Source organism: Phragmites australis, chromosome 19 (genome assembly GCF_958298935.1).
Source record: "Phragmites australis chromosome 19, lpPhrAust1.1, whole genome shotgun sequence".
NCBI lineage: Eukaryota > Viridiplantae > Streptophyta > Magnoliopsida > Poales > Poaceae > Phragmites > Phragmites australis.
Genome location: NC_084939.1, coordinates 1738308 through 1766113, shown reverse-complemented (window position 1 = coordinate 1766113; position 27806 = coordinate 1738308). Strand labels below are relative to the sequence as shown.

The following is a 27806-nucleotide window of genomic DNA, read 5'->3' as shown; positions in this document are numbered from 1 at the left end:
GAGTTGTGATATCTGTCAACAAGAAAAACCTGAGTGGGTTCGCTATCCAAGTCTTCTGCAACCCCTTCCTATTCCAACTCAGGCATGGCAAATAATTTCTTTGGATTTCATCGAAGGCCTACCTCGCTCATCATCCTTTAACTGCATTCTGGTGGTTGTGGACAAGTTATCAAAGTATGCTCACTTTGTGCCTCTTGGTCCTCCATTCACAACACACAAAGTGGCCTTGGCCTATCTGAACAACATTTACAAACTTCATGGCTTGCCACAATCCATCATTTCAGACCGCGACCGCATCTTCACAAGTGCTTTTTGGCAAGAACTCTTCCAACTCACAGGCACTCAGCTTCGCATGAGTTCCACCTACCACCCTCAGACGGACAGCCAGACCGAGCGTGTGAATCAGTGTCTCAAAATTTATCTTCGCTGCTTTGTCCAGGCTTGCCCAGGTAAGTGGAGTGATTGGCGTCTATGGTAATTCTCCCCGCGACTTCGGCATCGACCCAAAAGAGCACTATCAAGTTGATGATATGCAGAAATGGCTCAGTGACCGTGAGTTGGTGCTCAAGCTTCTCCAACAGCACCTTCATCGAGCTCAGCAATGCATGAAGCAACAGACGAACAAGAACAGAACTGAACGCATCTTCAAGGTGGGCGATTGGGTTTTCCTCAAACTACAGCCGTATGTGCAGTCCTCGGTGGCCACTCGTTCCAATCACAAGTTCTCCTTCAAGTATTTTGGAACTTATCAAGTTTTGGAACGCATTGGTGCTGTCGCTTATCGTCTCCAATTACCACCCTCAAGCTCCATCCATCTGGTATTCCATGTCTCACACTTGCGCAAGGCCTTGGGAGACAAAGAACACGTCGTCACAGCACCACCTCCTGCTATCGATCCTTATCTGCACCCAGAAGCTATCCTACAGACTCAGCGTGTTCCAGTGGGTAATGCCTTGGTCTCTCAGGCTTTGATCAAGTGGTCCAATCAGGATGTTCAGCTCGCCACCTGGGAAGACATGGATAAGCTTCGTGCTCGCTTCCCTCACGCTCCAGCCTGGGGCCAGACTGTTTCTCAAGGCGGGGAGGGTGTTAAGGATGACGACGCCCGTGGGCTGAGGAGGAAGACGAGCCTGCAGAAGACTCAGGCCAGGCGAACTAGAAGGCCCAGGCGTCCTAACGTCCACCTGGATGGGTATGAGATGTCGTGAGCGCCATGTGGTGCTGAAGAAGAGTGTGGGCCAGAGGCCATGTAAGGAACGCTATTAAAGGGGTGAGAGAGTGTGGAGAGGAAGCTAACGAGGATATGAACTACTCTTTGACCTCTATCTTCCTCTGTTCTTGCTGAATCCAACCTATAAAGCTATGCTTGCTATCCTAGCCCCAAATTCTCTGCTATTCCTTTCTTGAAAATCCCTCTAGTCCAAGCGGTCGCTAACACTTGTTCTTTTCATGTGAATTGAAGTGCCACCAACTCGCTGGCGAGGCAAGTGGACTGCTGGGATCCAAAAGCTAGGTTGAAAGTTCCTCGTTTGTTTTTAGTATAAAATTGGTACAGTTACCGAGTCACAGAGTTGCTCTCAAGTCTCAACCACCACTTACTACAAAATTGATTTTTGCATGGACCTAGTGCAAGTCTTCAGGTCAACGGCATGTCTTGTACCCGGGCACCTACCTCTGCCTGAAGAGGAAACGACCGGCTCCATCGGCGTTTCTCTGCCGTCCATGCCGCCGCCGGCACGCTGTGGTCTCGTTGTAGAGGCAGAGTCACATATGCGAGCAAATAAACTGGTTGGTTTCCACGCTAGCACCTATCGATTTGCTTCTTGTTACTGTGTCCTTCTCCGACATGTTCAAGATCTTTTATTTTTCTTGATCAAGGTTCGCTGAGAAAGATTTCAAGAAACGAGTGGATCGGACATGACATGGAAGCATGTCTGGGAGGTATGGGGCGAGTGGGAGATCCGTGTGCTGGTCCTGTCCAGCCTCACCCTGCAGGTCTTCCTCCTCTTCGCCGGCGGCCTGCGCAAGCGGGTCGCGGAGTGGTGGCTGCGCATGCCGCTCTGGCTCGCGTACCTGCTCGCCGACTACATCGCCATCTACGCGCTGGGCAACCTGTCCCAGAACCAGAGGCTCTGCGGCGGGTCGCGGGACGGCGAGATGCACATCCTCGTCTTCTGGGCCCCGTTCCTCATTCTCCACCTCGGCGGCCAGGACACCATCACCGCGTTCGCCGTCGAGGACAACGAGCTGTGGTTGCGCCACTTCCTCAGCCTCGTCTCGCAGGTCGTCCTCGCCGGATACGTCTACTGGAAGTCGCGCCCAGGCGTCCGGCTCATGGTCCCGGCGGTCGTGATGTTCTTGGCCGGCGTGACAAAGTACGGCGAGCGGACGCTGGCGCTCAGGGCGGCGAGCATGGGCAGCCTGCGCAGCTCCATGCTTACGCCGCCGGACCCCGGACCCAACTATGCCAAGTTCGTGGAGGAGTGCCAGTCTAGGACGGACGCCGGGCTGGTGGCCAAGATCGTCATCGTGCCGGAGCGGCCTCCGGACGACGACGTCCACGTCGAGGTGAAGCGGGAGGCGTACGGCGACCTGGTGTACAACGCGCACAGGTTCTTCCACACTTTCCGCCGCCTCTTCGTTGACCTCATCCTCAGCTTCCAGGACCGCATCGACAGCCTCGCCTTCTTCCGGAAGTTGGAGATGGACCAGGCGTTCAAGGTCGTGGAGATCGAGCTGGTGCTCATGTACGAGTCCCTCCACTCCAAGTCCCTGGTGATCCATGGCTGGCTCGGCCGAGGCGTGCGCGTCTTCACCCTCGCCGCGCCGGTCGTGTCGCTCGTGCTCTTTACCCGCGCGGCCGGCGACAGGCGAGACTACGCGCCCGTTGACGTTAGCATCTCCTACGTGCTCTTGGGCGGCGCAATCTTCTTGGAGTTCTACGCCATCCTCCTGATGGTCATCTCCCCATGGACCTACGCCGACCTGCGAGCCAGAGAGCGGCTCCGGCCGGCGGCAGAGGTGGTATTTTGGCTGATCAAGTCCTTCCAGCCGGAGGCGAGACCGAGGTGGTCGAATCTTATGTCGCAGTACAACCTGATCAGCTACTGCCTGAAAGACAATCCCCGCTGGTACAAGGGGCTCATGGAGTGGCTGGAGTGGAAATGGAACTTCCGGGTCAAGACGATGTGGGACAGCTGGAGGTACACGAAGAAGATCCCCGTGTCGGAGCAGCTGAAGCGCCTCATCTTTGAGCAGCTCAAGAGCAAGGCGAACAGCACCATGGATCCCAAGAGCTACCGGAAGCTCGGCGAGCACCGCGGGCAGTGGGCGCTCCAGCGCAAGGGCCTGTACCAGCAGCTGGGGTGGAGCGTCGACTGCGAGTTCGACGAGAGCATCCTCCTCTGGCATATCGCCACAGATCTCTGCTTCTATGCCAACCATAAAAACATTTCTGACCCTCTGGCGGCGATGAGCAGGGAGATATCTAACTACATGCTCTTCCTTCTGGTGATGCGCCCCTTCATGATGACGGCGAGCATCGGTCAGATCCGGTTCGGCGACACCTGCGCGGAGGCCAAGAACTTCTTCCGGCGAGCCGAAGAGATCGAAGACGAGGAGGGCTGCGCGGACAGGCTCCGGGACGTGGACACGTCCATCGCCGAGCCACGGGACGTGAAGGGGGACAGGAGCAAGTCGGTGCTCTTCCAGGCTTGCAAGCTCGCCAGGCAGCTGCTGGAGCTGGAGAGAGCGACGGAGGACAAGAGGTGGAGGCTCGTCGCCAGCGTGTGGGTGGAGATGCTCTGCTACGCCTCCGGCAAGTGCAGCGGGAACGCGCACGCCAGGCAGCTGAGCCAGGGGGGCGAGTTGCTCACCGTGGTGTGGCTGCTCATGGCGCACTTCGGCGTGGGGGACCAGTACAGGGTGGAGTCTGGACACGCCAGGGCCAAGCTCGTGGTTGACACCTAGAGCAAGCACTGTGCCTAAACAAACTCCTTTAGTGTTGTGAAGGTACCCGATCCGTAGGATTAGGAAGTGAAGGAAATTAAATGGGATCATAGTGGACATGACGCTCAAATCAGTGGCGAGTTAAGACTTTACGTATTATTGACACGTGGGGTTCAAGGGCCACATGTTAGTGAGATATAAAATCGCAAATCTTGATCACAAGTGAATTGAGTGTCTTTTCCTATATTCCTCTGAAATGGAAAATATATCGGAAATGAGCTTTACCTACGTATATCACTGAATTACGATGACACACTCGTCAGAAAATATCATAGAATCCTATTTGGTGCTCACCTAGTATATAGATACCCAACAGTTATTTTCTACATCCCTTTCTCCCACGTCTCCACCCTCCTTACCCCATGGCCCATCTCCCTGCATAAGGTGGTGGCATTGCCTGTTGCCTCCTCTCTAACCATCATTAACCTCTACAACTTCTTACACGCACCACCAGCCTTGCCCACAACTTTTTTGGCAACCGACAATGCAACAGCCGCAATAGCTGCGAATTAGAGAGGAGGATATCGAGAAGACAGATTTCAACACGAGGTATGGACACTTTGAATACGTAGTTATGCTCTTTGGACTAACGAATGCTCATGTTGTTTTTATAGAGGCCATGAACAGGATGTTTCTGTGAAAATTAGATTAAGCGAGGTACCTCGTCCGTACTCGCGTTCATGTTAATATAGGGCCGGCAACAGCCGTCGGCGTGGCTCATACACGAATTAGAGATTGAATACAAGATATACAACTTCCATATTTGAGATATACAGAAAATCTAGCTTTCCTAACCAATGTATCTTGCTATATCTTCAACAGCCTCCCTCAATCTTAACTTCCCAAGTTGAGATTGTGCCTGAATTCCATTAACCGGCGAACTGACAAGGGCTTGGTGAAACCATCGGCAACTTGATCTCCTGTTGGCACAAACTGAACATCCAGTAATTTGCGAGCAACACGCTCTCTCACAAAATGATAATCAACTTCTATATGTTTAGTTCTTGCATGAAAAACAGGATTAGCCGATAAATAGGTAGCACCAATATTATCACACCAAAGACGAGCTGCTGAAGGATGAACTATACCAAGTTCATTCAATAATGTTTGTACCCACATTACCTCAGCTGTTGCATTAGCTAATGATTTGTATTCTGCTTCTGTACTAGATCTTGACACGGTCGCTTGTTTTCTTGCACTCCAAGATATCAAATTGGATCCTAAAAATACAGCAAAGCCCCCAGTGGATCTCCTGTCATCTAGGCAACCAGCCCAGTCTGCATCTGAAAAAGCACTTACCAACATGGAAGATGACTTGCTTATCTTGAGTCCAACACCCAAGGTTCCTTTAACATATCTCAAAATTCTTTTAACTGCAGTAAGATGTGATGAAGTGGGGGAATGAAGGAACTGACACACCTTATTTACTGAAAAGGATATATCTGGCCGTGTCAAGGTTAGATACTGAAGAGCACCAACTATACTCCTATAATGTGTTGAGTCCTTTGGCCCCAACTTCTCTCCTTCTGATATTGACAATTTTTCTGAAACAGACATGGGTGTACTTACTTCCTTGCATGTATGCATACTTACTTGCTTGAGCAACTCCATAGCATACTTTTCTTGTGTCATCAGAATCCCATCTTCTCTCTTCTTTACTTCTATGCCAAGAAAGTAATGTAAATCACCCAAGTCTTTGAGTGCAAAGTCCTTCTCTAGATCTCGAAGTAATGCTGAGGTTGCATCTGAAGAAGAGCTGGCAACAATAATATCATCCACATAGACTAGAACAAAAATAGTGAGTTTTCCCTTACTGTAAAAGAACAAGGATGTATCTGCCTTAGATGGAGTAAACCCAAGTTCTTGTAACCTTGTACTCAATCTGTAATACCAAGCTCTTGGCGCTTGTTTAAGGCCATACAAAGCCTTATTCAACTTACATACATAATGAGGCATAGACTTGCTTTCATAGCCTGGTGGTTGTCGCATGTACACTTCTTCCTCCAGAACACCATGAAGAAACGCGTTCTGCACATCTAATTGGCGTAGACTCCATCCCCTTGAGACTGCAACTGACAATACAAGACGAATAGTAGCAGCCTTCACAACGGGACTGAAAGTATCCTCATAATCAATACCATAGCATTGTTTAAAACCTTTTGCAACTAAACGTGCCTTATATCTATCAATAGTTCCATCTGCCTTCTTTTTAATCTTGTAAATCCACTTGCAATCAATAATATTTTTCCCTTTAGCTGGTGGAACTAAGTGCCAAGTTTCATTTTTCATAAGATCCAAAAATTCATTATCCATAGCTGTTTTCCATCTACTATCTCCTAGTGCTTCTTGAATATCACTCGGTTCACCAGTGACAGTAAAATTCTCATACCTCAATGTGCCATCAGTATATACTTTTGGCTTTCGAATACCTTGTTGAAGCCTTGTTGTAGGTCGGTTTGGTGCAGGCGCCGGCGCTATTGAAGCCTGAACAGGGATGCCAGGTGCAGAGTCTGCCACCGGTGTAGATTCGGTTGAGGATGCCTGCTGCTCGGTGTGCTGTTCAGTTGCTTCCCTGTCCTGGATGTGTCCTCCTTGTTGCTACTGGTCAGATATGGCGGAGGAGCCTGGAGTTGCTGCTGCTGGTCCAAGTGCGCCTTCGAGTTGCTGCTGGTCAAATGCCTGTTCGTCAGAATTTTGCCCCTGTTCAACATTGTTTTCTGCAGAATGCTCATAAGCGGGATTAGCAGGATTTAAAGGGAAATTCATCATGGATTGATCATCTACATGTACGCCCCCATGATCAATAGGTGATGGACTATGAGAGGCACTAGGCAGCAGCAAAATTTCAGAGGTCAATCGAGCACCAGCATTCGGATTGAGGCGAGCAAAAGGGAAGACATTTTCATCAAAGACAACATCGCGAGAGATATAAACACGACCCGTAGAGATGTCGAGACACTTAAATCCCTTGTGAAGAGGACTATATCCAAGAAAAGTGCATTGTTTAGATCCAAATTGAAGCTTATGGGAATTATAGGGGCGAAGGTTCGGCCAACAAGCACAACCAAAAGTGCGAAGCAGACTATAGTCAGGTTTGTCATGAAATAAGAGTTCCAAAGGAGTAGTGTTGTGAATGACTTTGCTAGGAAGACGATTAATAAGATAGGTGGCAGTGAGAAAGGCTTCATCCCAGAATTTCAAAGGCATTGATGCATGAGTAAGGAGAGACAAATCTACTTCAACAATGTGACGATGTTTACGTTCGGCCGAACCATTTTGTTGGTGGGCATAAGGGCAAGAGACATGATGAGTAATACCAATGCGCTGGAAAAAGGAATTCAACTTCTGATATTCGCCTCCCCAATCTGTTTGCACAGCAATAATTTTTCGATCAAAGAGTCTCTCAACAAGATTCTGAAATTCATGAAAGCGCTGAAAAACCTCAGATTTATGTTTGAGCAAATAAATCCAAGTAAATTTACTGTAGTCATCAATAAAGCTAACATAGTATTGCTTTCTTCCAACAGATTCTGAAGCAGGACCCCAGACATCAGAAAAAACAAGTTCTAAAGGAACTTTGGAAACACTAGAAGACTTGGGATATGGTAATTGATGACTTTTTGCTTGTTGACAAGCATCACACACAGAATCTTTATTTGACTCACAAGAAAAAGGAAGATTATTTTGGCTAAGCACTTGATGAACAATAGATAAAGATGGATGACCCAAACGACTATGCCATCTTGTAGTAGATGGTTTGACGACTCCGTAAGCTTGCTTGCTTGAACTGGATGGGAAGGTTGGCAAAGGGTAGAGACCACCCTTACATCGACCGTGAAGAAGGGTTTTCTTCGTAACCTGATCCTTAACAGAAAAGAAATCAGGGTGAAATTCCAAGAAAGCATTATTATCGGTAGCAAGGCGATGAACAGAAACTAAATTTTTGCTTGCTTTAGGAACATGGAGAACATTATTTAAATAAAGATCACGACTAGGGGTACGAACAGTAGTATGACCAATATGATTAATTTCCATACCTGCACCGCTAGCGGTGTGGACTTGATCATTGCCATTGTACTTATTTCTCACCGTCAATTTGTCCAGCTCACTTGTAATGTGATCAGTGGCTCCCGTATCGGTATACCAATTTGTGTCAATACCGTACGAGGTGATAGCAGATCTAGCACTCTTCTCCTCTCCTGTGAAGGACGTGTCGAATCTCTTGTAGCACTTGATGACAGTGTGCCCAAACTTACCACAAAGTTGACATTGCGGTCTTGTGTCAGAATTGTTGGAGTAGCTGACATTGGATCTGCCTTTGCCACGGCCGCGGGAACCATTGCCGCGCCCCCGGCCTCTGTTGCCACGGCCGCGGCCACCATTGCCGCGACCACGTGAGGAGGCATTGGCCGAGTGATTCTGCTGAAATCCTTGATGAAGTTCAAGGCGAGTCTCAAAGCCCACCAGCTGGGCAAAGAGCTCGTCCATGGTGATGGGCTCAACACGAGCTGCTATGGCCGAGACCAAGGGATTAAACTCAAGGTCCAGGCCGGAGAGGATGTAGGAGACCAACTCCTCATCGTCAAGGCGCTTCCCAGCCGACGCCATCTCGTCAGCCAGAACCTTCATCTTGTTGACGTACTCCGCAACGGACATGCCGCCTTTCTGGGTCGTAGCCAGCGCCATCCGTGTGTTGATCACACGTGCGCGGGATTGGGATGCAAACATCCCGTCGATCGCCTTCCACACCGCAGACGCGCTCGTGAGCGACGCCACCTGGGTGAGGACCTCCCTGGACAGCGAGGAGAGCAGGTACCCCAGGACCTGTTGGTCTTGCGCCAGCCACGCAGCATATGCCGGGTTCAAAATCTTCTCCTTGCCGTCCTTGCCTCCATCGATCTCCACAGGAGGACAGACCGCCGTACCGTCGAGAAATCCCATGAGCTGTGCACCGCATAGAGCAGGCAAAACCTGCGCCTTCCAGAGGACGTGATTAGTCCTTGTAAGCTTCTCCGTGACAGGATGGCCGAGAGGAGATGCGGCCAGGGAAGGAGAAGAAGAGGAGCTTGCCATAGATGAGTTTGGAGGAAGCAGCGGCTCTGATGCCATGTGAAAATTAGATTAAGCGAGGTACCTCATCCGTACTCGCGTTCATGTTAATATAGGGCTGGCAACAGCCGCCGGCGTGGCTCATACACAAATTAGAGATTGAATACAAGATATACAACTTCCATATTTGAGATATACAGAAAATCTAGCTTTCCTAACCAATGTATCTTGCTATATCTTCAACAGTTTCATGAGTACCTTGATGTCTTCGTTGTGGCACTACCACAGAAAAGGTCATTAGTGTCGGCTCAAAAATATTATCAATGGCAGTTTTTGAAACAGCACTGATTACTCGGCACTGATACTCAGACTATCAGTGCCACTTTTTATCATGAGCCGGCTCTAATGCCCCCCCCCCCCTAATCTAGTTGTTCCCTGATGCAATACACTCTGTAGAATGAAAGCTACCAAAGAAACTTGATAGAATAATTGCACAATGATCTTGTAGAAGGATCTAAACAAATTATTATTACTTTGCACAGAATTACTCATGATTATAGACATACTCATGATTACACTACAAGTCTTATTATCAATCTATGTCATGCTGCCATCAAAAGTCACTAAGGAACAAAAAAAGAAAAGATTGTACAACAGGTAGCATTTGTATTCACATCTCTCTCCGCAAGCATACTATCATACTTGTCCAGCATTCTTTCCACAATGGCCTCCAATCTTGGATCCATTGTTTCTTCTTCCTCTATAGCTTGGAGCTTGATCTACGCAAAGTGCATCTTCACCTGAAATTCATTTAGGCAAAAATGTAAAACAAATGTGCAAAGGTAAACTAAACTGGCTTTGAGATGGACTAACGGTTATATTTAATTGATCCCAAAAGCATACTCTAGTATACAGCGTATTCAACTGCACAGACATGTTCCAGAGGAAGTAACAAAGCTATGATTAATACAGTAAAATCAGGGTAAAAATGAGCCAAAGTATGAGTCCATAACTACTATGTGTTAGCAAACATAAATCTTGGGTGATACAACACCAAGCAGGTACAAAATGTGAACTAAGCAACAAAGGCCTTGAAATTGGCTCCAATGTCCATCAATATAAACTAAAATTTTAGAATAATTCATGTCATGACCAAATAGCAGCTTGATCCTTGCTCAATTACCAGAAAGGTAGCAATTTTTGCTCTGTTTTTCTTTTTTCCTTTGGGGAAGGGTTACATGAGGCATATAGTACAACATTTGGATTGCAAAAAGGAGTTAAAGAAAAGCTTTCAAGCAGACGAATTTTAGCAACAGGTTTTTACTTGCACTATGATATATGTGTCCACATTGTGCTAGAGGCATCTCCAGAAAATAGGGTGAGTGCCAAGTAGAAGACTTTCAATCAGGCAATCAATCTCACGTACAATCACCAGTGCTGAAGCGCAAAATAGCCAAGTACTACAATTGGCAAAACAGAGCGCTATATACACGAGACAAGCATGCCACTATACCATTCTATATATGTAGTGCTTCTGACAAGATAACTAGACAAGCAATTGCCCAAAATAAGAGCACCAACAACCTACCTATTCCGAGCGTTCGAAACTCCAAACAGCATAATGATTACCAACATAAAATTCAGCATGGTAGCTAACGATATTGACATCAAGTACCTAATTAAACCACTAGAACACAAAAACTCTAGGAACAGTCGCTGGATCGAACTGGAACAGCCGCTGGATCGAACCGGGACAGACTTAAGGTTCGATAAGATTCGATTGAGCCCAAAAAATTCTAGGAAAATAAATTGCAGTTAAACACTACCGAAATTGATCTTGCAGGCTAAATAAGAAGAACCTAATCAAACTACGGATGGATGGAATGCACTAGTAGGGTTGCGTGCAGCACATGAACCCGCAACTTACTGAATGGAGATATGAATTCGATTCTTCCCAGTGGCAGCAGAGAACGGGCCACCTCTTGCAACACACGGAATCGATTATGAGCAAGTCTGGTTACTCACCATCACCAGCAGAAGAAGGAATCAACCCCAAGTCCAGGCAGATCTCCGCTCCACGCCAGTCTAGTGCCAACAGAGGGCGGGGGCAGGGAACCGGAGGAGAGGGACGCCAACGCCTCCCCTGGAGACCCCGAGCCCCACGGCGGCCAGCAGTATGCATGGCGGTGTGAGCAGGACCGAGGCGGCCCTGTCACACGCGCGGTGGACGAGGTACGACGCCATGATGAGGATTAGCAGCAGAAGGCATGGACATTGGTGGAGATCTCCGGCCAGAAGGCGTGGACGAGGGAGTTGAAGTTGGCGAGCTTGTGCATCTTGAGCTTCGGCGCTGGGGAGAGAGGAGATGAGAGGAGGAGAGTTTGGGAGAGGGAGGAGACAAAGGGGATCGGAGTGAGTGAGAGAGAGAGAGAGAGAGAGAGAGAGAGAGAGAGAGGATAAGGAGAGAGGGGCACATGATGCAGAGGAGATAGGGGAGAGCGGGCGTGAGGCTTGCGAGCTAAAAGTTTATTTAAGTGAATTTTCGGGTCCAGACTCATATCAGTGTCGGTTCATGTTTACGAACCGGTACTGAAGTATTAGTACCAGTTGGTAACTAGAACCGGCACTAATAATGAGTATCAGTGTTGGTTCAACCTAGCTCGATCGTTGATCAAGCTTAGAATATTACGAACCGGCACTGATACTTCATCAGTGCCGGTTTGTGCCTACCGACACTGATGGGGTGGCATGGATGACCTATTTTGTTGTAGTGTAGTTTTCATCGATGACATCCTTATCTATTCGAAGACTAAGAAGGAGCATGCGGTGCATCTTGGCTTGGTATTGGATACTCTTCGAAAGAATAAGTTCTATGTGAAGCCCAAGAAGTGTGCTTTCTGGCTATCTGAAGTGGGTTTTATTAAACATATCATCAACCAAAATGGTATCACAGTTGACCCAAGGAATGTTGCTACTGTGGTTAAGTGGTAGAGGTCGAGCAGTGTGATTGAGGTCAGGAGTTTTATCGGGCTTGCAGGCTTTTATCAGCGTTTTGTGCAGGATTTCTCTACCATTTCTATTCCAATGATTAGACTCACACAGAAGTGGGTTCCTTTTATATGGACTGATGAGTGTGAGGCCATCTTCTAGACATTGAAGAATAAGTTAGTTAATACACCTATCCTATCTCTACTTGTGAGTGGTAAGCATTATATCATGTACACACATGCTTCTCGGATTGCTTTGGGTTGTGTGTTGATGCAGGAGGGTCGTGTCATTGATTATGCTTCTAGACATTTGAAGACTCATGAGTAGAATTATCCCACTCACGACCTTGAGTTGGCTATCGTTGTCTTTGCTTTGAAAACTTGGAGGCACTATCTTTATGGGGAGTCATGTGAAATCTTCACCGACCATAAGAGTATCAAGTAAATATTCACTCAGCATGAGCTGAATTTAAGGCAACACATATGGCTGGGGTTGATAAAGGATTATGATATAACGATTCAGCATCATCCAGACAAGGGTAATGTGGTGGCCGATGCTCTAAGCAAGACATGTGTTCCTAGGACCGTGATGTCTTTGATCTTAGAGTTTGAGCGGATGCGTATCTCTTTCTTTTTTGCCAGTGTTGCACAGGAGGAGATACAGATGATCATTCAGTCTATCATACCCAAGCGTGTTCGCGAGGCGCAATAGCACAATTGGATTCTTTCCGATGTACGGAAGAGGATCTTAGAGGGTCGATCTCAAGAGTTCAGCTTAGATGTGGATGGTGCAGTTCATTTTAGAGGCCGTCTATGTGTGCCATAGAAGTCAGAGGTGAAGGTGAGAGGCTCACTGGACGCCATTTTCTATGCATCTGGGTGAGATTAAGATGTACCATGATCTGAAGTAAAACTTTTGGTGGAAGCGTATAAGAGTTGACATTACTAAGTATGTCACCTCTTGCGGTGTGTACTAGCAGATGAAGGCCAAACATAAGCAACATGTCAGTTTGTTGCAGCCTTTGGCAGTTCTTGAGTGAAAATGAGAGCATGTCAAGACAGATTTGTGTTTGGGTTGTCTTGCCCTCCTCGTGTTCAGGACGCTATTTGGGTTGTTGTGGACAGGCTTACCAAGTCCGTGCACTCTATTCCTATGAAGACAACTAACTTCGCATATGATTTGGTTCCTATATATTAAGGAAGTTGTGAGATTGCATGCGGTACTGAAATTGATCATTTTGGACTTGGATATTAAGTTTGTGTCTAAGTTTTAGCAGTGCTTGCAGAGTGCTTTGGGCATGAAACTCACTCTTAGTGCAACTTTTCATCTTTAGACAGATGGTCAGTCAGAGCAGACCATTAAGACTCTGGAGGATATGTTGCATGCATGCATTCTGTCTTGGAAGGGTAGTTAGGAAGACCAGCTAGCATTAGCCGAGTTTGCTTATAACAATAGTTATCAGGCGAATATCAAGATGGCTCCTTTTGATATTTTGTATGGCCGGAAGGGTGTTTCTCCTCTTTTTTGGGATGTTGTAGATAAGAGGTAATTGCTTGGCCCAGACTTTGTCCAGCAAACCACAGAGAAGGTGCAGGAGATTCGCCAAAATCTATTGGCCGCTTAGAGCTAACAGAAGATCTATGCAAATGTTAGGTGTCGTGATATGAAGTTTGCTGTTGGTGAGCAAGTGCTTCTCAGGGTTTTGCCAACCAAAGGCATTGTTCATTTTGGTACCGTCGGGAAGCTCAGCCCGTGGTACATTGGCCAAGATCAAATGCGAAAGAAGTACCCCCACACTCTTTGAGGCTGGTGAGTGTTAGTTGTTGTTTATCGTTATATATTTGCATTGTCGTCCATTCTTTTCCATAGATTCAGAGTGGGTAGATTTGGAGATGAATCCTTTTAAAGAGTGGAGAATGTAATACCCAATAATTCGATGAAAAACAAAGCGTTGACCCTGAAGTGTAGGATGACCAAAAAATTGACTTTTAGATCTGTAACTCAAATGGACGATCGGAGATCGTGGATGCATAAAGCTTGTCGAAAAATTTCCATTTGACTACTCACATGTCATGTTTGGATTTTGGATCATAGGGTTTCAATCGAATGATTTTTAGACTTGCGAGATGACTAGAGAGAGAAAAAAACAGAAATGCTGTGTATGCGGAGTTTTTGGGCAAGTGAGCATGTGCCTTTTTTCTTATGTGTCATTGAAGTGTTTTATTTTTTTTTTTGCTAAAAATGTGCTTTTTCAGGTGGTGCCACTCCGGGATGCAACCAGTACATGTTTTTATCGCCGGTAAAGGCAAGTGAACATAACCATTGTGCTACGCTTTAGCTTGCTATTTGATTATCTCTACCCCTTTAATTGCAACACATATACATATTCTAAATAATGATCATGAATATGTTACTTGATGTTTTACCTTTGAAGTTTGTATGATTCATGAATATGTCGTTTTCCAATTCTTTATATTCCTCGTAAGCAAATTCATGAAGTATGCAAATATGTTGGGCATCAATGTTTTTCTTATTTATTCATGAAGCATGACATATGTATCTCATGCATTGGAAGACATGTCACGCAACATTTGTGATCATACTAGTACAACGTTGTATGTTACCAAGAAAGTATATGGTACACACCCTTATGTTGCCTGAGAAACGGTAAGGATGAGGAAGGACATGTCATATGCATTCATATGTATATGTATGGAAGATTTTATTTATTAAGAAGTTAATCATTATTGTTTTGGAAGTTAATCATATATGTTGTTGTATCATCATATTTAGCTAACATTCAGAAGTTATTATTCTGTTAAGCTTTCTTACCCCTTTTAATATGGTTGTTTAATTAATTGTAGTTAAATAGCTTATTAAAGTAGTTTGCTTGCTGACATTATCCAATCTCACTCTTGCTATCTTTCTAGATGTGCTTTGAGTGCTGACGAGCATGCAGGTCGGGTTCTAGATGCACATCACACTTTTCGTGAAATAATAATAATAATAATAAAGCCTTCTATGAGATGTTCATTTATGTTCTTTTGTTTAGTGATGAATACGATATGTTACTTTTTTTTCTTATGTTGATAGGATCCTTGATATGATGATAGTATGATGTTTCTTATCTATGTAGCTGTATGTCGTTGCTTCCGCTTTATCTTTGTTTCTAGGGAGATGTTGCTGATTTTTTTTTAGTCTGCAGATTTATAGGATAGTTCAGTAATATTCTGAACATGTGGCGGTTTCCGGGTGTTACACATGGACCTTATCCGAGTCCTAACCCTAAGCCACATCTCCTCTTTGTCATCCTAAACCGCTGTACGATAATATCTTGTGACAGTTAGAACAATAAGACTCATGTGCGGGCAAAAAAAAAAAAGAAGAAAGAAAAAGGAAGAGAGAAGAAGATTGACTAAGCAACAAAATTTAAACACTCATCACATCTTTCACGAACTAATCAGGAGAGGCAAGCGTAGTGCAATGTAGTATACGTGATGAACTCCACGCCCTCGGCCTTGCGCGCAGCAGACTCCGGCGTGTCCCGTTCAACACCTTGCCGAGCTCCTCGTTCTCCTCTTTCCGAGTCGGCCCAAGTCCGGCTGCTCGCGTCTTCGTCAGCGCTGCCCGGCACGCGTGTTCCAGGCCAGCTTGGACTTGCTCTTCTCCTCCTCCTCCTCCTCCTCTCTCTCTCTCTCTCTCTCTCTCTCTCTCTCTCTCTCTCTCTCTACAGCACAGGTCCACACGCCGGAGTCATCTCCTACCTCCAGCTGCCGTTCTCTCTCTCTCATAGTGGAAACAGAGCAGCCGCCAAATCCGCACGAATCCGACTCAAGTACAAGGGGTAGATCATCTAGAAGCCATCACGTGATATCAATACCAAGCCGCAAACCAAATTCCTATCCTATCTCAAACCGAATCCAATTCAAACCACATCAATATAGTTGACCATGGAGGCATCAATTTCAAATATTCGAACTCAATAAATAAAGAGTAATCTGTATCTAATGTTTCAAAATGTTATCTGCCCATAACCCAAAATGACAATTATTTAGCATGTCTTTTACAATTTTTTCATCACTTCATGTAAAAAGATTAACACAAATGTATTATGTTTAGAGCGCGGAAGCTTATAAGCGGACCCTGACCTATCTAACCTACTTGGACCGGGTATTACACTCTCCTCCTTCAGGAGAGATGACATTGACAGCTTACTATGTACATGACAAACAAATAACCAGGATCTTCCCTATGCACTCATGCAATAAGAGTTGGCTCTGATACTATCTATAACGTCCTACCTCTAAAATTCATTTATAGCTCAGCAGGACGGTCCCGCATACATATAATACATCTTTTACATTTTTATCCTCACTTCGTATAAAAGGGTTAACCCAAATGTATTATATTTAGAGCGCGAAGACTTATAAGCTGGCCTAACATATCTCAAACTACAAAAGTGATATTAAACTCGGCACACCAAAACACTTGTGCTATACAAGTCGAAACTAGAAACACTAATAGACTGAAGTATTACACCAAATGTGTGACACTATCTCGCCTAGTTCCCTCAACTTGCGCTTTAGGCCCTCTAAGAGCAACCCCAACAGCATATTCATATTTCACCCTCCATATCCTCAAATGGATTGCCATCTATAAATATTCCTCTTCCATATTGCTCCACCGCTTCAACAACACATCCATATTTTCCCATCCATATTCTCTCTCCTATTTATTAATAATATTCTATAACTAACAATACACACTGATGTCTCAACACGAACACACTTCACCGGCGGTGGCTACTCACGCATCTAGAGATTAGGCTCAGCATACACGTGCAGCACCTCGACGAGAAGACATGCACCGGCGTATCGAACCCGACAGCCGCAGCACACATGTCGGCGGCGTAGCCAACCCAGCCATTCGATGGCACGGCTCACCAGCCGGCAGCGACAACCAATCGGCCAACACAAAGGTGAACAACTCGGTGGCCAGAAGAGCGACCGATGCGCGCGCACGATGACGGAAGCACGCACGGTCGGGGCAAAGTCAAAACAACTCAATGGTGAAGGTCACCGGAGCGCCGACACGCTTCCACGGTGGCAAAGGGCACACACGCCGGAGCACGAACACACTTTGGATTTGGGGAGGTAGCACAAAGGGGAGCTAGTTGCTCTCACAGCAGGAAGAACTCATCAAAATGGCGGATTAGGGAACTGAGCTCCGGGAAAACCACCACATCAACCAAAACCTCCCAGATGAACGGATCAACGGAGGCCACCGCCACCAGAAGCCACCAAGGATCACCCCAAAAATAGCAACCTCGACCTTGGAACAAGCATTCACCACCTCAATCAGAGCCTGGATCAAGAACTGCCCACGCCAGCCAAGAACCAACCAAGCTAAACCGGCCAAGAAAGGAGCAAATCTCTTCGCAGCAAGGCGGCAACAACAGATCAAATCTTGCACCAAAAGATCTCCTTTTTCCAGGGACCATGAGGAGTTGGAAGGGGGATGAGAGAGAAAGAAAGGCAAGTGGGTCTCAACAACGAAGCACAATGGAAGCGGGGGGAGAGAGAGGAGAGGAATCCGGCCAATAAAGATCGAATTTTTGTTGCCCTGCTTTGCCTTGCTCGTCCACGGCGAGGACCCCCGGCATCTCCACCTCGAGGTGCCATCCCTGGAGGTAGGCCGCCACCTCGACGGCGAGAAGCAACATGGACAACAACAGGAAGACCCGGATACAGCCGTAGAAGCGCATCCATAGCGCTGTGCTCTCCCCTGGGGCCGTGTCAGTGTCCGTCCGCCCCACTGCGAGGGGTCCGGATGGTGGTGCGAGCGCACGGGTGGAGAAGGCAGTTAGGGATGGCGTGAGGAGAGAGGCACGCCAGATTTGGTGTGCGGGAGGTCGGGAATGGCGGCCGCTCTAAAATGGCAATTGCGGTAGAGGGTCTGTTGGAGACCGGATTTAGAGAATTTTAGCGTGCGGATGAAATAGCGGGTGGGATGGATGAGCTGTTGGAGATGCTCTAAACTAGCGTCTTTTTGCACAACGAAATCTTGTGTTGTTAGTAGCCACATCTTGTTAGTTGCTTGGAGAATGCCTGCGGCTCTACAGACAGCACAGTTGGCATCCATGTCACCCTTGTCTCTCTAGCCCCTCCCTTCCTCTCTCAATAGGGTTTGATTAGGCAAAGCCAGCCATACCAAAATTTGATAATGCTCAAACCATTTAGCCAGCATTTGGATTGATGCCAAAATTTTGTACGATCCATGACTTTGAAATTTGTTGCACACTTTTTTTTTGGGCTAAAATCATCGGGGTAAGAAGGATGACCAAATTTTAGCAAAGCAGTTCTGCTACTCTCTATGAAATGTTGGTCAATTGTTGGCAAGCAAATTTTAGCTTACCCTTGCTTTGGCTAGTGTTTGTTTGAGACCAAAGTTTTTGGTCAAGCCAACAGTTGGGCCATAACAAAAAATTGGTAGAGCAACTTAGGCTACAATCCAAACAGCCATCTTAGTGCAGGCGCTCGGCTCGCCGCCGTCAGAAACTGTTATACAGGCCAGGGCTATATAAACAAATATAAAGTTGACTCAAACTTCTAACTAGGATACATTGCAGGTTGGAAAACATGACTTCGACAAAAAGGACCACTGAACCAGGAAGGGCTCCTGACATTGAATACATAAAAGTTTCCATGATTTTTTGAACCCAATGAAAATAAAGTGTCGATAATTATTCGCTACAAAATCCTTGGTTTATGAGTGCACAAATTTAAACGTATACGCCAGCAACAGAACATAAAGAAAGAGCAAATGTATCCATAGAGGGCAAATTACAGGTTACTCTGAGCATATCACAGCAACGGTGTCCATGCTTGATTGACGACGAATGACCAACACAGACAACAAGCACAAGCTGTTCAATTCATATAGGAAAAACGTTAGGGAAGGAAGAACGAAAATGTTTGAAGGTAGATAGATGGGCATGCATAGAAATTTTTCTCTTTTTGTTCGTACCTTACTTGTACGCCTACATCGGTGACGATGTGCCGCTTCTCCCTTTGTTATCACTTCCTCTTTGAAGAGCGACCAACTTCGGAAAGTACAGTTCCCTGACGGAATTGATTTTCGTAAGGTCTCGGATGTTTTCCAGCTTGTCAAGTGAAGCTAGTGACTCCACATGCAGCAATTCGAGACTTCCCAATGAGCCATCTTGAATATCGAGTTCATTGACCGCATTAATTTCCCGTAGTACAAGTCTTCTCAACTTGGCGAAGCTGTCTCTTTGAAATACCAGCTGGTTGATGCCACTGACTCTGTGGAGGCTGAGAGAGACCAGGTTACATAATTTTGTAGAGAGCAGCATGAGTGAATCCTCCCACAGGTTGCACCAGCTTAACTCCAGAGATTGAAGTTTTTCAGACATGAAAATGGGACTCTGAAACGTCTTATCGGTCAACCTGCCTCTTACAACAAACCTTTTCAGATGATCTGCACTCAGGGTCTGAAAGCGAAGATCCTCCTTGTTGTCGCATGCGCTGACCATCAAGCTTGAAAGGGATGAAAGCTTTGACAAGGAAGCAAACAAAGTTTTGCAGGCTCTGCCTTCCAAATTACCAATGCTTAGACTTGTTAACTGGGTCAGCTTGTCCACATTCTTCTCAAAGGAGGTGCTTGTTTGCACCGTCTCAAGTGTCTGTAGTTCTTTCAAGTGCTTCAGGCCCTTTGGTGCTTTCAGACTCGTGAAGTATGGGAATGTTGCCTGCCTTCTGTCGATCAAATTATCAGCAAAAAGATGCCTCAGTCTCGTTAGGCCACCTATCCAACCTGGCAGTTTCTGTATTTTGCTCCATTTGAGGTCCAAAGTTTGCAGACTGTAAAGCCTGTGCATGGAATATGGAAGCTGCCTTACTTTTGTATTCCGCAGGCCGAGATATCGCAGATTAAACAGCCGGTAGCCAATATCATCCGGCAATTCTTTAAGTTGTGATCCTTGCAATTCCAGAACAGTAAGATATTTATGTTTGCTTGGCAATGAAGCTGGCAAGGAGGGCAAAGGTAAAGCAGCATCGTCGCTTGCTATAAAAGTTCGAAGATATGGAAAATCTGTTAATGATCCAATATCTTCAGGATATTTGGACATAAATAGACAGCGGACATTGGCATCCATCTCTGCTAGTTTTACACCATGGCAGGCAACTCCAAATCCCTCCTTTTGAGAGATAGATACAGCCAGCTCATGCACCACGATTGGCATCGTGCAGCTTGCTACTCTACCAAGTTCATCCCGGTCCATTACTTGAAGAAACCCCCAGCGGATAAGCTCAATTGTATAGCTGTAAGCAATTTCCTCCGGTTGAGATGATCCCTGTTTCTCAATGAATCCCTCTGCGATCCATAACCTGAGAAGCCTCTCTGGCAACAGGAGATGGCCAGCTGGGAAAATGCTACAATACAAAAGGCAGTTCTTTAGATGCATCGGCAAGTTGTTATAACTTACATAAAGAACCTTTTGTATTTCATTCAGGCTGGATTTGCTATTTTTAATCCGACGAATTTGTTCGACCATTTCATTCCAGACTGACTGTGTCTTTTGCTTTAAGTAGAGTGATGCTCCAATAGAGACAATTGCTTGCGGCAGCTGGTCACACATGCTAATGATCTTCCAGCTTGCCTCATATAGTTCTTCAGGGCAGTCACTTCTTTTTTTTTGAGGAAAATCAGGGCAGTCACTTGGTCTTTCAAAAGCCTTTGTACAGAAGAGACTGAAAGCATGGTCTGAGCGTAAGCATGTAAGCTCCATGGATTCCAGGTCCTGGATGTCCGAATGTTTCTTGGAGGCTGGCCACCTTCCTGAAGGTCCATGATCATTTTGAAGATTGGATGTTTTCTGGGCAGCACTTTTCCTCTTCTTGGGTCTTGTTTTACCAGGAACCAAGGGTGCTGCTGGTTCGGACGAACTAGATGGTGTGTGGAACTCTGCCTCCATTGTACAATCGCTTGCGGAAGCAACCCTAGGCATCCGAGTGATTATGATTATTCGACTACCCATGTTATGGTTGAAAAAGGTATGGCATGCCTTTCGAACTGCATCTGGCACCCGTACATCATCGAATACAAGCAGGAACTTCTTGTTGTTCAGATCTTTCATCAGTGCATATGATCCAGACTCTTGAGCAGTGGCACTGTCATTGACAATATCATCAATCTTTAGTTCTCGAATCGTTCTTTTCAAAAAAGCATCATCAGTACTGGCACATTGGGACAAGGTAATCCATGCAGCACAGTCAAAATCTTTCCTCACGCGTTGATAAACATCCCTGACAAGATGGGTTTTCCCTGACCCAGGTTGACCGCAAACTGCTATCACAGAAAGACCTTGTTCTTCCCTATCTAATAATCTAATCAGTTCTTCCCTCATTGCATTGTACGATGCAGGATCATCGTTAGTGGCATAAGAATGTATTGAAAATACAGGTAATGAAATTTGGCTATCCACTTGAACCCAGCGCTTTTTCATCTTTGAAAGATGCTCGAGTTCTACCTCAATTTCTTTAAGCTGAGCAGCCAACCGACGTGAGGCTAGAGCAAATGATGGCACATCGAGCAGTCTCTTCCCAACACCTTCTCCCTGTATATGGAGAATCCGGACAATGTATTCATCCATTGTTTGTTCAACAAGGCATCCCAGCTTCCGTGCCTCCCCAATCCAACTTTGAAGTACCTGATTGTTGTCATATCTGGTCTCCATTTGAGCCAGGAAGCAATGAATCATGAGAAGTTCGCTTTCTATCCGCCTCATTCTACCTTGCAGTTCTGCTCCTGTCGTGACTGATAGTTCTTCTAACATTGCTGCGAACAGTTTTTTTCCAAAAGCATTCAGGAAAATGGACACAGCACCTCTGACTGACCTTTCACCCTGTTCATGACCCAAAGCAGTAGTTTTCTCTCGTCCCAGGGCAATACCTATTCTTCTGAGAGCTAGATATATTGCAGTTTCAGCCATCCTCCTTTTTACCCTTTTACCTCTTGGTGACCAAAAACAGTGCTGCTATTACAAGTTTGACACTGGAGTACAAACACTAATTGTCTGCATGTCTTCCCCTTTAACTCTGCATATAAGACAAAGAATTCACCTTATTGTAGCCAAGAGCCATGGCCTCCATATAAACCCTAAATCCAAGTTCTAAATTTACATTTTTGTCTTTTCTCCTGCTTGAAAATTTTGAAACTGACTAAAGGCTAGACAATTGAAACCTAGCAAGATGGCTTTATACAAACTAGATAGTAAAATGCTCTTGCGAGATGTAAAAATACTTGCTACTCGGAGTAAAAATGTGAAATATAGTAACTAGTGGCAGGCCCAGCCTTTCTAAAGGCACAGTTAATTGAATTTTAAGTGGCCTCAATATTACATCAAAATCGGCAACTAGGTGCATATGCACCCATATATTGATCTTATACACTTGTGCACTTAGAAAAATTCTAAAATAATTCATAGATGTAGCACTTGTTAGGACATTTGCACTTGCTATTTGATAAAATTTGTAAAAGTTACGACCATATGTGTATAGTAATAAAAAAAAGAGACAAGTTTGTAAGCATCTTTCGTAGTTTAATTGCATTTCTTGTAATTTTCTGTACACAATGCACATGCAATCGTATTTTTGCACACATTTGTGCAGATGCACATGTTCGACACCTCTGATTTTTTTAGGAATCATTTAAAGTGCACAAATGTACAAAGTGCAAACCCAAATAGGAGCATACCTAGGTGCATTAAATCCAATTTCTTGTCCTGTTACTCGGTTAACATTTACCTGCCTAAAGAAGGCACAGAACTAAAGAAACCAACAAGGTGCAATTCATTAGTACCTGCCAGATCTCTTGGTGGGAACTACAGATCAACTTAGTTCATCTCAGTTCTACTTTTGCCACTGGAGGGAGTTAGAGCTGGGACCAATATACATTGTTCAGCTCATCGGCAACCACAGCAGTTCTGATTTTAAGTCCAGGTGTAGAAAACTCCAGAAACTTTTAGCTCCTCTCAAACGTAGGACTGGAGATCAGAAAAATTACAAACAATGCACATAAAAATCATTGCAGTAGAATGCTGTAATAAACAAGAACCAGAACCACAAATGCTCCCATCTAAGAGAGAAAGTAAAACGTTCTACACTAGAAGAGTAAGGGTACATACCAGTTTGTTGTTGTTCATCCCCAATCAGCATTGGCTACAATGTGCAGCCGGAGACCAACAAGAGGCTTATGGGATGGGAATAGATGTTGATAAGAAGAGTTACAATGATCCTTGCATAATAAAATTGGTAGCAGTAGGTGAGGACCATCACCATAGGTAGGAACAGTATGACTAATCACCAATGCATATGCATATGGCAGCAAATAATGATCCATTTCCTTGACAAAGACTAATGGCAATTATTTCTGAACAGGATGATGCGCTGGTGACATATAATAAACAAATAGATTGACGAAGACCTATGGCAATTATTGGTCCGGTGTCATAGTAAAATGGTAGGTAGGAACAGTATGAATAATCACCGGTACCCATTTCCTTGACGAAGACTAATGGCAATTATCTCTGAACTGAATGATGCGCTGGTGACATATAATAAACAAATAAATTGACGAAGACCTGTGTCAATTATTGGTCCGGTGTCATAATCAAATTGTAATCAGCACATGGCAATCTGCTTACAGGAAGGGGAGATACATTCTGCAATCAACTTTGATTCTAGGAACGTGCGCAAGCTTAGGCCCATTTCATAATTTGCAAGATTCATCACCACAGTATTTTTCGTAGGAATGGCTATTAGTGCAAGTCGAATTGCTTAACATCTAAAGTACGATTCCACAGCTCAAATGCTCAACGTGACTTCCTTTATTTGTACTGTCCAACCATAAACATCTAGTAGACACCAAGTGCCCACCATCCAGGTACACTAGGAGAGCTTAGAGTACATACCAGTTTCTCTATTGTCCATAACCATTCAGAACTGGCAATTATTGGCAGGCAGGCAACCGACGAGACACGTATGGGATGGGAATGCACATTCACCAGAAGAGTTGCAATGGTCATTTGTATAATTAAATCTGTAGCAGTAGGTAGGAACAGTACGAATATTCAACAGCACGTATGCATATGACAGACAAATTAACCATTTTTTTTACGAAGACCAAGGGAAATTATTGGTAAACCATCTTGACGAAGACCAAGGGCAATTATTGGCAAACCAGATGACAGGCCGATGTCATAAACATTTTTTTTTTGCTGAAACTAATTGAAATTATTGTTGAACCGAACGGGGCACAGGATTCATAAACAAATGTTAGTGACATTCAACAGATGAATGCGACTCCCTTGATTTCTACTCGTCCAAACAGGAACATCCAATAGAGACCAGCTACCAACCCCATCCAGTTTCAGGCCCTCTTCGAATATGAATTTGGATGACTACTAGTTATTTTTCTTAAAAAAAATAGAAATTGTGTGTGATAATACGCAAACCTCAGTGCCCTGCGGTGGTGCCGTGGTCGTTCCGACGTAGACGTTTCATCAAATCCATCATCGATTAGCCTGAGCCCGCAATCTCCCGCGCCGAGCCCCGCCCCGCCCTCCCCTCCCTCCCCCAGCCCCCTGGCAAAGCCCGCACGCCGCCTGGCGAGCAGCCATGGACGCCCATAGAAGCATTTGTGATCTGCGATGCCAGCGCCGCCAGAGAGGAGAGGGGAACGCTAGTGAACTGGGAAAGGAAGCGGAGCATTAGGGAGTTTTTTTAAATAATATTATTTTATTAAAAAATTACAAAATAATAATTAAATTCATAAAATTGTAAAAATAGATACATACCTATCAATACTTCGAATGCCGACAAGTATATATCCGTACTCCGTATACCAACAGACTACGTCGCAGTAGACCTAAAGGCCTGTCAGCGCACAACGACAGTGTGTTCGATTTAGATCTGAAATTTAGATTCGTTTAGATGCATAAAAGGTGGCTAAAAGTTACCGGTCTAGTTTTTTAATCTGAAATTTATAACTATTTTTAGGGCATCTAAACGAATTCAAATGAAAAAATGTTTAACTACAAGTTGTAGACCTTATTAAGGGGAACATAAGATCATATAAAAAAATTATATTTTTTTTAATATCATCTGTGGGATATAAGATCTATCGGCATTTCAACACACTGCTGGCGTACCAACAAGCTCTCGAGCCCACTGCTACGTAGGCTATCGGCATACGAAGTACTAACAAGTCCCCTGTCAATACCTGAGTGTCGACAGGTATCTATTCTCGTAATTTTGTAAATTTAACTATTATTTTTACAATTTTTTAATAAAATAATATTTTTTTAAAAACCACATCTAGGCGTGCATGCGTTGTACGCTTTCGATGAAACTATGCAATTTTACGTTTATTGCGGAGATAAATAAATAAAAAAAAGATCATTATTTGCATGTAACCTCTGAAGCTTGTTCTTTTCGTGATTTGCTACTTCCAATTGATTTATGCAGTACTAATTTCTAGCCATATTTTAGTGTAAAGAGCTTATTTGGCAGAGTTTCAGCTTAAAAAATTTTAAAGCTAGATATTTTTAGCTCCAGAAATTTATAAAGTTAGAGTTATGAATACACGAAGAATATTTAGATGAACCATCTTATTTCTATTTTACACTAAAAATAGTAATTTAAATCATTTTTATTATATTCTACAATTTCAAAATCTGACGTGGAGCTAAAAGTTAGAGCGCTGCCAAGCAAAATCAAAATGCAGTTATCATTTGCTACTCCGAATCTTATACTACTAAAACTCAGGCCTTATATTTAAAATGCATGGAGCCAAAACTATACTGCACCTACGACTAGGGGCAACACGGCCGCGGTGATACCAACTTGAAAGGATGGATGTGAGCATGGCTTCTTGCACTTCTCACGCTAACGTCAAAAAAGAAAGAAAAAAAAGAGAGTTGATGTTAAATTTTTATGCAAAATTCCTTTGAAGACCTTGCAAAATGAAAATGTGTCCTATAAAACTCCATGCACCAATAAATCCCTACAAACAGAATGGCCCCTTTAAGGTTTGCTACTCTCCCTAGTTCAGAGTTGATGTTAAATTTCACGTGAAATTCCTTCGAAACAATGGAAAATATAATGAACAATGTGTCCTATAGAGCTCCATGTACGATTCCTATACAAACCAAACGGGCTGTTAAGGTTTGCTACTTTGCCTATATATACAGTTTTTTTCTGAGAGTAATTTTTAGAAACTCGTAGGATATGAATTTACAGACGTACTTCATAGAACATCGAACTTGTCAACATCTGTCAGGTAACCGCCACCTTAATTTCAGAAACAAGCCTGCATCCAAATCACAACATTTCTGACCTACACGCCCCAGCCCAACATCCAGAGATGATGTTATATGGTTTTCTGAATTTTTATCAAACTACTTAGACCTCAAAGACTAGAGGTTATGTGACATACTCCTACAAACCCGTGGTTTCTTAAAACTACGACCATATATAAACCATAATGTTTCTAAACTTTATTGCTTTCAGAACCGGAGCTCATAATGCGAACTGTACTTGAAACAGGGCAGCTATTCATGTGGCTGCCCATTAGTTTAGTAACTAATGAATAGCTCTTCATTTCACCAATAATAAACAACAGTCACTAGATTTACTCCATGAACTACCTCCGTCCTTCAAAGATTAGAAAATTTTAGCTTTTCACCTTCAATTGGACCTTAATTCTAATATTCAATTAAAAATCAAACTTTAGACTGCAGAGATTCGTTACGTTTAATTAACAAGAAAACCTTTGAAATGTTCGTGACCATAACTTTCAAATTCCCCCAAAAAACAATCTTCAACTAAACCTTGATTTCGATTAAAAAAATTCAAACTTTAGACTGCAGAAATTTGTTACTTTTAATTAACAAAAAAACTTTGAATTGTTCATGATCCTTCCAAAAAACAATCGTCAACTAAACCTCGATTTCAAATTTCAATCGAAAAAAATATTGAGCTCTGAATCATGGAGAATCTATTTTGAACTAGGAATAACTAACTTTCAACCATTCAGATCCACGACTTTAAACTATCCAAGTTCAACCTTCAAGGGCTTGATTAAAATAGGAAATGCTTCATGTTGGAAGAGTGTATGTGAAGAATATGGAATGAAGAAAGGAGCACGAAGGAACATGAGGAAGCAAGAACTTTGCACCACATCTCTTCAACCTTTTCAGAAGGAAAAACAAAACAGTGGAGCAATAACTCCGCAACAACAACTAGATTGGCACCCTCTGTGGGAGGATAACAAATTCCACACAACTCGAGGAATTTGTCTCCCTTTGGACCAGATTGTAGCAAATCCACCTCCAGCCGAACACCGCCGACGTCATCCGGTGGCGCTAGACCCTAGATGGTCAATACACAGCCAAATCCTCCTACCACGCGCAGTTCATCGCCGGTTTCAACCACTTCAAGAGTAACTAGCCTCTCTTAGGTTGATGGTGCGGCTCAGCCTGCCTTTTATATCATAAACTCCTCTTCTTCTTGTTAATTGAACGGCAGACCTCCTACCCTTTTCATCATTAAAAAAAAGGAACACATGGAAGAGGAGGTAGTTGCCATTTAATGATCTCATTCATTTCACCCATAAATTAGGGGAGCAGATCGATACCGTACGCATAGTATCTGGAATGTGCCACGTTGCACTATAAG

General features: G+C 44.4%; 2 protein-coding genes and 1 non-coding gene across 6 annotated transcripts; 1 reads left to right on the top strand and 2 right to left on the bottom strand.

Moving 5' to 3' along the window:
• The first annotated feature begins 1314 nt into the window (after positions 1-1314).
• Positions 1315-4192, top strand: LOC133900017 (uncharacterized). Its single transcript, XM_062341086.1, has 2 exons — positions 1315-1788; positions 1879-4192. Exon 2 carries the CDS (start codon positions 1918-1920, stop codon positions 3967-3969), a length of 2052 nt encoding a protein of 683 aa, XP_062197070.1. The 5' UTR covers positions 1315-1788; positions 1879-1917; the 3' UTR covers positions 3970-4192.
• Positions 4193-8459: 4267 nt separating this feature from the next.
• Positions 8460-8598, bottom strand: LOC133901111 (small nucleolar RNA Z247). Its single transcript, XR_009906646.1, has one exon. It is a non-coding gene; the product is annotated as a small nucleolar RNA Z247 (small nucleolar RNA).
• Positions 8599-18679: 10081 nt separating this feature from the next.
• On the bottom strand, positions 18680-24800 carry LOC133900015 (disease resistance protein RPM1-like). 4 transcript variants are annotated; one of them, XM_062341082.1, is made up of 5 exons: positions 24584-24800; positions 23255-23364; positions 22930-23113; positions 19072-22166; positions 18680-18970 (listed from the first exon to the last, which is right to left on the bottom strand). In XM_062341082.1, the coding sequence occupies exon 4, from the start codon at positions 22058-22060 to the stop codon at positions 19085-19087; it is 2976 nt and encodes a 991-aa protein (XP_062197066.1). In that variant the 5' UTR covers positions 22061-22166; positions 22930-23113; positions 23255-23364; positions 24584-24800; the 3' UTR covers positions 18680-18970; positions 19072-19084. The 4 variants fall into 4 exon arrangements, with proteins under 4 accessions (XP_062197066.1, XP_062197067.1, XP_062197068.1 ...); XM_062341083.1 differs by lacking the exon at positions 24584-24800 and adding an exon at positions 24041-24556; XM_062341084.1 differs by lacking the exon at positions 24584-24800 and having other exon boundaries at positions 19077-22166; positions 23255-23989.
• Positions 24801-27806: the final 3006 nt, after the last annotated feature.

Excerpts from the sequence above, each read along its gene's own strand:
- LOC133900015 (XM_062341082.1), bottom strand. The coding sequence starts at position 22,060 with ATGGCTGAAACTGCAATATATCTAGCTCTCAGAAGAATAGGTATTGCC.
- LOC133900017 (XM_062341086.1), top strand. The coding sequence starts at position 1,918 with ATGACATGGAAGCATGTCTGGGAGGTATGGGGCGAGTGGGAGATCCGT.